The 11,890-nt window shown below is 47.7% G+C and overlaps 1 protein-coding gene across 1 annotated transcript; it reads right to left on the bottom strand.

The window, feature by feature from the left end:
• Window positions 1-6,090: 6,090 nt before the first annotated feature.
• Window positions 6,091-11,553, bottom strand: LOC119099638 (uncharacterized). The gene is made up of 4 exons (XM_037222709.1): window positions 11,157-11,553; window positions 10,207-10,537; window positions 6,647-6,748; window positions 6,091-6,152 (listed from the first exon to the last, which is right to left on the bottom strand). The coding sequence occupies exons 1-4, from the start codon at window positions 11,343-11,345 to the stop codon at window positions 6,091-6,093; spliced, it is 684 nt and encodes a 227-aa protein (XP_037078604.1). The 5' UTR covers window positions 11,346-11,553.
• Window positions 11,554-11,890: the final 337 nt, after the last annotated feature.

Raw genomic sequence — 11,890 nt, 5'->3', positions numbered from 1 at the left:
CGACGGATGGTGACGGGACCAATGGTAGGCGAGTCCGACATGTGTGGCAGGCAAATGCAGAGATGAAATGAACACCAGCAGCGGGTCGGCATGGAACATCTGAGCATCAAGCTCATCCCTTTTCGTCAATATTGGACTAAATAAGTTGCCATTTCCTCGACCTTTTCCTTCGCATGTAAAACTAGTGCTTCAATAAAAAAATATCAAGCGTCGCAACTGTTCATCTGTTTTGAACGTAGTGAATTGCTACCGACGCGTCAGGAGAGAGAACAGGTCACACAGAACAGATGCAAACACTGCTTTTCAATACACAGACTATCAAACATCCCTTCACATAAGAATTATCAGTGTTGCACAATACGCTGTGTATCCAGTGCCTCAGATTACGTAGAACTGTTCCTCCTTTCGGTGAGACATGCATGTAAGAACATGCGTGATAATTACACTGATGCATATATCACTGATAATTACACATAACTGTATCACTGTGACTCACACAATGTACATCACATCACATACAAATGCACAACACAGGCAATGAACATAACTGGACTAAAATGCGTTATTCCATGATGGGCCAGGAGACACTGTTGGCTAAGACTGTAGTAAAACTTCATTCCTCGGAGTAAAACCAGGAAAATGGAAGTATAGCTCCGTTGATTTCGGCAACATGCCTTTATCGAAGCGAATGGCAGAAGTTTCAGCTCTTTTTAAAGCGAGCCACAGTATTTACAGGACGCCAACATTCAGGGGATTGATACCCTTTCGATTTCTTAGCGTCTCATTGGTGTACATTGTATTTGAAACGAATAGGGCGCATGTACTTCCCCAACATAAGCTATGTCCCCCGCTTGTGTTTCACACAGTTAACACTTAATCTGGTAAGCCATTTTTTTTGTGCAAAAATAGACTTTAAATGACAAACATCGACAAACATAGACCTTGAAACATAGACTTGCATAAATGACATCTATTGCCACCCGGTCACGCAGGTCTCGAGGCACTTAGGCTTGATATATACATATATATATATATACATATATATATATATATATATATATATATATATTGTGGAACCTTTGCTTTTTATAGGTCTCAAGTTCATCTACAGGTCACAGGACCACCCAGACAGGAGGATAAGCAAATTTATTCTCATAAATAGTCGGCGACCAAACGTTGACACGCGCTCGTGTGGGGGTCAAATTGACCCACGAAAGGTTTTCCAAAATGCTTTCCGAACGGCGCGGCGCATCCGCGCCAAATTTTGCAGAGCTGTAGAAAATTAAATCACAAATGGTTTGGTGTTAAAAATTTAAATGTACCATGCAAGGGTTCTGACCTACAGCAGGTCAAAGTCAGGCCATAGATTCTACGAAGTCAATGCCTAGGAAATCACTCAATCTGATGCAACAACGGAGTGCTAGACGACACCATACATCTCTAAGATACTTTCTCAGGCAACTCAACAATGGAATGAACACATTTCACCGACCTAAGTTCAGTTTTGAATGCCAGACCAAGCTCCAAGCCAGTCTGTTTTATTACTGTAGGGCCCACTGTATGGGGTCGTTTCTGGTGCTCATTTCTCATTAAGTGATAGCAGGACCGCATTATTATTAGATGCACTTCCTAAAGGTCATAATAAGTCACTGACCTAAAATTACCGAGGTCAACATTGTGTTTTTTTGAACATGCTGCCTAGCGTAATCTTTGTCGCTTTTTCAAATACAAAACTCAAAGCAACCCTGTGTGATTTTGGTTACAATGACCTTCTTAAGTTCAAACAAGGTCACTGACCTTAAATGATCATGTGACCTTGTTCTCGGACGGATATCTAGGTTCTGGGGGCACTGTTCTGGGGGCACCTCAAACTTTGACCTGAGTGAGATAGGGTACAGGAAACACACCCCGTAAATTTGGGCACCTCTAGTCCTCTTAGTTCTTGAGACTCCCCACCCGACGGAAGGGCATCCAACTGGCCACCCGGGCGCGTGTTACCGAACAGGGCTCATCGCGGCCGATTATGCAAACGTGATGTGTGCCTTGGTGTGTAATGTGTGCCAGGTTATAATGGTTTACATGCGTAAATGGTACCTTATGCGTGATGCGCGATGCCTGTTTAATCGAAGTCGTTTGCGTGTGCACGTATTTTTCGCGCATTCTAATCCTCAGTTAGGTATGCACCGAATCTTAGTAAAGGCTGGTAAGTGCTCCTTATTCAATCCCTTGAATGTTGATGTCCCGTAAAAAATGTGGCTCTCTGTTTAAAAAAAAAGAATCGCGTAGGATCATCGGCAAGCAATTTTAAATTCACTTCTGCCATTCGTTTTGATAAAGGCATGTTGCCGAAATATCGCGCATCTAAATCCATTCTCCTGATTTTTCTCAGAGGAATAAGACTATTACTGCTGTCTTATCTATGCGCATAATTTTCCGCTCAAATGCACGTAACATTTCAAGAAACTGTTGGCATTTAACTGTAAACGTTGGATCCTTCTAAGTAGCGCTTCGGCTATTTTCCAGTTTGTATGATCGTTCAATTTATAAATCATTGTGAGATGTGAGGGAATGGAAATGAATCGTGGTAGTCTATGTTTTTCTAAAGCACGATTCCTCATTGACGTGGCAGCGTCTCTTTTATCAAGAAACAAAGAACAGAAAGAAACTTAGGTAGGAAGAGGACTAGCGCCTTTCAGTATGCTTAAATGGTGACTGTTTCCAGTCAGATGCTACAAAAAAGATTACATAGCTCTGATGTCATGCTTAATCAACACCATGCATAACTGCATTGCAAGCTTTTTGTATGGCATATGTTTACCTGAAAATGAACAGTATTTTTCGCGGATTGGGCGTCGTCGCTCTTCCATTTCATTTTCTGAATGATTTGAAATCTCTTTCTCTCGTTTAAAGGCAGCTTGAGGCCGCAGTGTTTTCCATATCCAAACAGACACGCGTATCATCCAGCAACGTAGTGAGATCGCTTCCAATGCTCATCAGCATCCGATACTACCCCCTTGACACATCCCTCTCCGTAAAGTAACGCGTTTGACATTACGCTACGTGTATCCAATAAGATGCCGCCCAGGAAAATACGTTTGTCGAAACAGCTAAAAACTATGCCTAGTCTCGTTTCTTGCTCGCGGCCAGTGACGTCAGTGCGGCTACCCCAGGCATCCGATGCAATATATTTGTCGTTGGCGCTGATTGCTTACAGACCAGTGGAAGCACGGCACGCGAATCCGCCCAAAGAATATCATTCCGCAAGTTGGGTCTGTGTGGGAAGCTCTCCATCTCTCAGGCAGGAGGCAGCTGGTGAGGGTTGATACTGACCGTGAAAAGGTTTTCCCAGGCGGTCTGCGCCTGGTCGTCCCATCTCCCCGCCGCCTGCAGCGTCGACGCGATGACAGAAATGAACTGGCGACCCAGGATCTGGCGAAGGTCACGGCACCGCCAGTGGGTCAGGGGTCGCAGGGTCACAGGTGGGCAGGTCCGATGCTACCAAAAGCGCGGTGAGGTGGACCGACGCCGGGGCTCACGCGAGGATAAGACGGGCGCGTGGAATGCCAGCACAACTATGTATGGACATGTTTGGATGATTTGCGAGGAATGCGTCCACGATGAGATTGAAGCCGCGCCCCCAATCTTTATGAAAGCGGAGTGTAAGCTGGAAGAAATTGTGTGATTACTGCCAAAGTCTGGGAAATCAAATCGGCAACGAAATCAACAGAAATACCGTGTTTTTGTATTAACGTAAGAATTCCAGTATATTTGGAAATAAGCTCAATGCTAAAATCACACTCGGCTTCCAGATGCAGCTTCCTATGTGCTGTATATCATGAAGACATCCAGCCTTTGGCAGCGAGCACGGCACTTAGCAATCAAGTGCAAGGACGCGCACGTTAAAAGAGATGTCTTGTCTCTCCAGCCCATGTGTACCAGGACCATGAAATCATACATGTCATACCGGTTTCATTAGCAAAGTCTCAGAAGCGACACCCTTCCAAAGCTGCTTATCGTTGAGAAAAGATTGTCATACATCACAACTGGCGCACAAATGAACTTAACGTTGCTGATGCTTTACAAGAGAGCGGGGCAGTCATTACATTTAAACATTATCATATGTTTGAAAAGAGATGAAGACGACTCAGCCAGATGAGAAATCATGGGTGGGACACGAGCCGACGCCCAGACGAAACCTACCTTCATTTCCCGTGGAAGCGCCTGGTAAAGCATGTGTCTGCAGCACATCTCCTGTATCATCGACGGTGTACGTTTCTTCCGAGTCCAGCCGGACGATGATCTTGTTTATGAAGCCCATAACTCTGCAACGGAACGCCATTTTTGTACGGTAATGCCACGCGGATGGCGACACTGGCACTAAATTTTCGTTTGGCCTCATCATGCGCTTTCCTGGTGCTGAAATGCCGTTAATAGCGGCCTGAAGTTAGGCGTACGGCAGTCTAGACTTCCTTTATTGTCAGCCATTTCGAGAGCGTCGATTGATGTTTACGAACCGTGACGGGCATTGATGGGAAGGGTAGTTACTCGCTCATGATATTTATGGGGCGCAACGGACTTTGCTGCTAGGCACTAGTCCAAAAAGACAACATTCTGCACATTGCCCTGCTGACTGGACAATCATATTGATTGATGTGCGTGGGTTGGGAGTGTATGGTTTGTTTTACCACCACAACAGTGTTTGTTGGTGTCCCTAAAAATCTGCGGAGACACGTGGGGAGAAGAGACGAAAAAGAGATGTGCGATGTTACTTATAGGGCACTCTACTGTGCGGCAATGCAGTCATTGCATAGGCCTGGCTTTATTTCGACTGTGGAAAGTGCTGCAAAGATGAAATGACACCTTTTCAAAAATGATCACTCATGTGATGATGCGTATTTTGGGGCCATATCGGCACATAGAGTTCTATGTTGGGACCTAAATCATTGGCTTTCTAAATTTCAACGCATAGAGCTCATTTTTCCCCTCGAAAGTATGAAACGTTATATACTTGGCTGCATACGTAGACGAGGCTTTGCATACAATGGACTATACACCATAAATAAGTCACCCTCCGATTAAACAATGTATATTTCGGAAAAGGCTATGAAACTAAGCATTTCTAGGCGGGAAGCCACCTGAAATGGGGGCTCCGAGTGCAGCCGCCTGCCAGACGCCGGCCCGCAGCACAGACCAGCCGTGCGGTGCAGTATAGTAACGGGGTGTTTACCTGCAAGACTCCACCCAGATGGCAATCTCAAGATCTTACCGAGACGCGTGCTGTCTGAGCTCCTTGGACGTTCTCAGCTCCTCCGCAGACTTGCCTCGGAAAGATTGAAAGGATTGTTTCAGCTCCGGGTGGTTCTCGAACAAGCTAGAAAGAATAAAGGGCACATGGCATCACCGATACTATGTACAGAGCACACCGAGATTGATTTGAATCAAGCTGTGATGCTTAAACAGATGTCGCGAAGTACGTCGACAAAGTCATTTCTCAAAAATGAACATGACGTGAAACCTATTACCAGAAAAGAACACGAAAGCCATCAAACGGATGACTCGCAAGCACAGAGCTTCTGTACAACTAGCTAACTGAGGATAACCTTAACTCAGTGTGTAATGAAATACTTTTTCCCAGCCGATGTATTTATGTTCTGTTCGATGGAGTAACATCCCAAACAGACAACTCTGAAAATGAAGATACACGATGCAGCAATACGCGCTGTACATATATCCCTTGAAGCCGCACATGTGTTTCTCTCACCACGCACTTGAACTTGGGTTAAGCGTGCTGCGTTCCTTTTGGTGGTGGTCAGCATTTCATTACTTATTGCGGTGTGCTGACGTTTTAATTCAAGTTCGTCCATCAATTTATCGTATATAGCTCCCACGGATTCCCAGCGATTCTGCAGCGATTCCATCAGAGACGGGCTGGGAGGCCGGCGCAGCGGGTATGGATAACACTATTTACCGACTCGACACACTACGTCTCCGTCTAAAGCGGGCCTTCTCGACCGTTGACGCGAACACGTTTGATGCTACTGCAGGGAGGGGGGGGGGGGGGGCATGCTGTTTCGTCCGCGATTGTGGGTACTACTGCGTTTCCCGGCGGAAGCCGAGCGGGCCGGCAGGCTCGCCCCAGCGGCGCTGGACAGCTGTGGGGGGAGGACGACGAGGTGACGCCAGGTTGGTGCGTGGGGGTTTGGGATAGTTGGACGGAGGATGATGAGGGTGGCGCCAGGAGTGATGCGTGGGGGTCTGGGGATATTTGGTGGAGGATGATGAGGTGACGCCAGAGTGGTGCGTGGGGGTATGGGGATAGTTGGGTGGAGGATGATGAGGTGACGCCAGAGTGGCGTGTGTGTGCGCGCTCGTGCGCACGTGCGTGCGTGCGTGCGTACGTACGTACGTACGTGCGTGCGTGCGTGCGTGCGTGCGTGCGTGCGTGCGGAATGGCCGGAGACTGGTGACAGAAGAAATGACCCGTTTGAGGCGCATGATTTTTTGAAATGTAAAATACCATTAAATACTCAGTCGTGTCTGAAAGTTTCACTGTACTCCGCGAACAAGGAGCGAACCTGACTTTTCCGTCCCGTCGTCAAACTCTTGCCGACGCGACTTTATCTCCCCAGGCATGGACCAGAGCGACTCTCTGACACCTGTGCTTCACACGAGTTGCCAATGCGCGCCAAGAGCCGGCAGTCGGAGCCGATGGCGCCTCGTTGCCGGTGGACGGCGGCGGCCTGACGCACTGACGAAGCGTCAGACGCCCAACCAGCGGCCCGTGCGCGCAGCTCCCAGGAGCTCCCGGCAGGACCGGCGACGGGAGACCCGAACGGAACCTCGGCCAACTGCGAGTACATCTCAGCTAGCCGTTCGAGTCCAGCAGCCTGCCGTCTCCAGGCCACCGGGGCACTTCCATAGCTGTTCACAGCCGCACGCTTCCTCCAGCAGTGGATTACAAGTCGTCAACCGCAGGAGGCAAAACTGTTGGAGAAGCTCCCAGTGCTCCCCTCGCTAGTGCTTCCTTTTTTGATAGCGGTTCTCTCTTCTAGATGATGCACCGGCTCAGTCGCCCACCTGACCTTCATTTTGGGAGGAAAGCAGTCTTCATCACAACCCTTTTTGGCGAAATTGCGATAGCAACGCGCGCTAGAGCAGCAAAGCTCATTCATTGTTAGCAGGGTAATATCTTCTGTCAGCTTCAGCCATCATAAATCCGGTGTCATTTCCGTTCAAACTGGTGCAGTGTCTCTCATTCCTACAGGTCTACAGTTACTTCTAAGTCAGCTAACGAGACAGCGTCATCTGATCTTTGCAGCTTGCATATGGAAGTGGGCAGCACTTGCGCAGCTAACACATTCGTACTGTGAATAAACGTTGTTCTGACACAACAGGTCAGCCCCCCATTTCAAACTCCGAGTCGACGCACCTGGGCATGCTACGGCTTATAGTTCTGGTAATAATGACCGAAGAATTGTGGAAAACAAGGTAATCGCGAAATATAAATGTACCAAAATCTAAAAGTACAAATATTTGGGGTGCATATTGGTTATAATGATAGAGGTTTACGCCGATGTAGATTTATAAGCTAGGTTTCATTGTCGGCCATGCAGTTCGTGTTCATTCTCGGAAGATAATAATTTGGTCGATTACTTGCGTGCACATGAGTCTGACAGCTTTGATTATTTCAGTGAGTTGGAAGCCAGTACACACGCCTACAACACGAAATAAGTTGCACGTTTTCATCTGCCGCCATTGCAGGGTTCTGACACCATGCTGTAAAACGCTCCAAAACAGCCGAATCCATAGTTTGCGCACACCAAAGCGTTTGAACACATCAACGTAAAATTTGCTAATGTGGATGACAGTTTTTCCTCCGTCAAGATCTTCCAGCCTTCAGCCACTGTGGTGTCCGGGTAATGAGGACCTGCAGGGGATCTGAGCTCGGCCTCAGCCTGCGTCTTTGTCTTTTTCGCTTATGAGCGAACCAATGTGTGGTACATTCAGCGAAGCGTTCTTTACAGGGCTTCCACCGCTAGGGGAGGGAGGGAAAGGGGAGCCAGAATGACAGCGGCGAATGAATCTAAAAAGCATCTTTGTTTTTGGGTTGCCTTGTATGTCAAGCTTATGATGCATCGGCAGTTCACGAGACGCAACTTGTGCTTAAAAACAAACTTCAGTGATGACTGCTAGGCCACAGATCGCTTGCAATTTAAATGAACAGGAAATGATCTGTGATTATCATGCATTTTGTTGATAAACGATAACAAAGAAAACATCGATAATACTCATCGATATTCACAGCTCTACATGCAGCCAGACCTTTTTTCTATATCTATATAGAGAGATCCTATAACACCCTTTTCCACGTTGCTGAGTTTTCCTCCCAAGGGCCACTGCTACAGAAGTTCTATAACCGGTGAAACACCCTGCATTTTGTTCGGCTGCGTTGTCTTATAATTTTAGGCAGATGGAACGCTACATTTTATATCTATATGATCCGTTAACAGGAACGTTTTGAGATTACTCGGTGGACCGATTCCATGCACCATTCAACCGGAAAAAATCTGGAATCGACGTTTCACTGCGTTAAAGGGAGTGTTCCACATTTCTACGGGTTTGTAACTGAAATGATCATCGTGAAGATCATTTGGTGCAGTTCAGAGCCCCGCCCTTCTTAAAACCTGAGCCCCTCTGTTCATGAGCCACACACCCGCAAAGATGTGCAGACTTCTTCTGGGAGACTATATCAAGGTCACCCATGCATCCGTAATGCCATAACAAACGTGATTCAAATTTTGCCATTCCATTGGCCATGCGACGGTCAAGGCCAAGACAAATGTAATTGTAAAGTCGTTTATATCTGGCGTTCGTAAGCACGATTTTAGATATAGCTACCGCCAATTGGTTCCCAATCAATGTGGGGCAAGGTACAATGATCTAATCAAACAATGACGAATTGAGGATCATATTTAATAAAAAAGAGAACTTATGTTGTCTACAGCAACCTTTTCCAATTAAAAGTATACCAATAGATATAAGTGAGCTCATTTCATCAAGTCTGATGATTGCTTTATTATCTTCAATAGCGAAATGTTCCCTACATACTGGTAACAGTCTTGCCGTCGATCAAATCTCCTATGCCTGAACCACCCCACCTCATACAAAAGCATTGTTTTGTACTACATCAGGTATTCTGTACTATTCTCCACATAGCATATAATCACGAAACACCAATATGCATTGAAACACGATTGCTTTCAGTATGAGACCCCCCGACACACACGTTTTACACGCATACTTTTTTACTACATTACTTAACAATTTTGCTACATTGTTTACGCATGAGACCGATTCCGAGAGGAGCTCCGTCAAGAATGCAGGGCTGATCACTCACGCGGAATCCGTGGATAGCAGCGACGCATCGCGTATAATTTCATCTGCTTGCATTTGCTGTTAAGGAGTCGCGCGTAAATACTTCAGAAAGCACAATTATGTATTGATCCCAGCTAACAACCATACCACTGGACACCTCAAATGGAACATGAGTAAAACGCTGATGGAAGTCTGTAGAAAGGCCTGAACGCTTCAAAAAGGGCAACACGATAAATTGGGAAATTACCTCGGCGGCGATTACTGCAATGCACCAGTTTAGATCGTCGAACCGAAGAGTGCGTCTACGCTAGGATGAGCTTCAGCGGACAAACCAACGCGCCCACTACAGCGCAGGTCAGGACACTGAACGTCCAGCAGCACAACAAATACAGCATCTGCAGTAAAGACAAATATGATGCAGTTGCCACCAAAATTCCACACACACAGTGAGAGATATGCATCTAACCGATAAGTCACCACCAGCGGTCTCTGGTCGGACAGACGGCCCAAAGTCGAGGTCCGACCACCCGGAGTCCGCCTCCGACAGGTCGCGCCCGGGGCCGTCCCGCCTCGTCTCGTCGGCCCATCACGCTGCGGGGTCTGGCTCCGGAGAGGCGTCGCTCGGTGTGGCGTGATCCGAGGCGCTGCCGGCGGCCGGCTTCGACGACGTCAGCCCGCTGGTGACCGGCGTGACGCCGCTGCGGCGGTGCTGGTGACGACTCCTCTTGCCCTCTGGCGTCGCCCTGTGACCGCCGGCCTTCGGGGCGTCGGGGTCCAGGTGCCAGGGCAGGCCTGCGCCGCTGCTGTGCCGCCCGGTCGCTGACGCCGCACCTTCTATGTGCGACGGCACCCGCAGCACGGGCGGGATCGGAGGTGTTGGCGCCTCCGGACTGGCGGTCGAGGTGCTTTCGTCGTCCTTGTGGCCGCCGCACTTCTTTATGCCCAGCTTGACGGCCGCCCAGACGCCGAAGGCGATCAGCCAGTCGTAAATGGCGATGGCGGAGAGGCCGAGCAGGAAGCTGATGGATGCGCTCAGTTCGGCCACCATGTTCAGGAAGGTGTAGTCGAACTGTTCCGTGACGGACTCCACTTCTGGGGAGATGGTCAGGCTTATGCCGTAGTTGCTGCCGATTGATTTGCTTCCAAGCGACAGCAGGGTAACCTGAGAAGCGATCAAGGTGAGGCACCGAAATGCAGTCACTGGCTCCGAAGTCCATGATACTACATCGATTCAAATCTGTACGTTGCATCTCATGATATGACATTATGTCAGAAAAAATGTCAGACAACACGCTGCAGAACAGATATCTGTGACAATCAGTCGAGCTGCAGTTACGGGGAAATGGGAGACGCAGTCTTTCTAGCGACTGGTAATGGCCTCCAGGCAAAAGCTTCACCTTATCCCATTCCTCCTGACTACGCCACTAATAACACGTGAAAATCCCGGTGCCCATGGCTTGACCGCCATTACTACAACTGCCTCGGGTATTTTACAGCGTAATTCAGCCCATGAGATAGTATGGAGAATGATTTTTCGCTGCAGCAGGATATAATGATTTCAAGCGATGGCTAATCTGTCCATGCCGATGTACTAATAACAAATAAGTGGTACGGGTTTTTTCACGAAATCATCGTCCCGCAGCAGCTTGGATCACGTACAGACATTGCAACATCCCCACAACACGAATTCACTAAATGTCGACATCCGTGCGGCATTAATGGTCCTGGCGCCAAGTATTTTTTTGTATTACAAAATACTCTCCATTACCTAGCATGCTTACCTTGAACGCAGAACACCGATCTGGGCAACTCTTGAGGCAATCTATGACGGGTCGGGTCAAGTTGGCTTCGTTTGAATGAAAATATTTATCCTGAATAGCAAGCGTCTGCAAGAAGCTTTCAGCATCCGTGCAGACAGCAAGGTTCTGGAGCCTTTCATCCATCCAAGGCTTTTGTACCATATCTTGCATCCATGGTAGAATACACTCCACCGTTTCTAAGAGCTTTCGTGCTATACACCACTGCCGGCAGTTGGTTTGCGAATAGCCCTTATGATCTCTACAATGCTTATGTTCACTTCGTTTTCTGTGATAACTGAAGCCTTTTACCAGAAGACGTTCGAATGTGTTTGAGTGTATGCTAAATTTGCTAAACTTTTGAATAATTGGTATTTCTGTGAAAACGTCAGTTGCATCATAAACAAAAAGATCGGCCGCCTTGAAGAGGACGATACGCTTGGCATTTGGATCGCTCCGTGCCAGCTTCGAAGGCACAGTGTTCTTAACTCTCACACTGACCTCCATCTGTCGTTTGGACATGCTTTCATTGACGGTGATGTTTAAACAACCTGCGTAAAAGGGACTCAGGGAGTAGTGCCCCAAAAGAGCATAGTCTGCCTTGTTTAATCCCTGTTTCTTCTTGGTTGTCAAGACGGTATAGCTGTTGTCATCCTCATCCGCCCATGCCGATGAACCTTTCACCTTGGATGTCAGGCGTAGCTTGTTGACCTTAAACT

Source organism: Pollicipes pollicipes, unplaced genomic scaffold (assembly GCF_011947565.3).
Source record: "Pollicipes pollicipes isolate AB1234 unplaced genomic scaffold, Ppol_2.1 Scaffold_2555;HRSCAF=2994_pilon_pilon_pilon, whole genome shotgun sequence".
NCBI classification, from domain to species: domain Eukaryota; kingdom Metazoa; phylum Arthropoda; class Thecostraca; order Pollicipedomorpha; family Pollicipedidae; genus Pollicipes; species Pollicipes pollicipes.
This window is presented reverse-complemented; position numbering and strand designations above follow the sequence as displayed.

What these genes read in the sequence shown, in the direction of transcription:
- LOC119099638 (XM_037222709.1), bottom strand. Translation starts at nt 11,345, where the DNA reads ATGCAAGATATGGTACAAAAGCCTTGGATGGATGAAAGGCTCCAGAAC. An exon ending in ATCGGTGTTCTGCGTTCAAG is followed by an intron (nt 10,538 to 11,156) that starts GTAAGCATGCTA and finishes ATCGCTTCTCAG; the next exon opens with GTTACCCTGCTGTCGCTTGG. An exon ending in GGTGCCGTCGCACATAGAAG is followed by an intron (nt 6,749 to 10,206) that starts GTGCGGCGTCAG and finishes ACGCTTCGTCAG; the next exon opens with TGCGTCAGGCCGCCGCCGTC.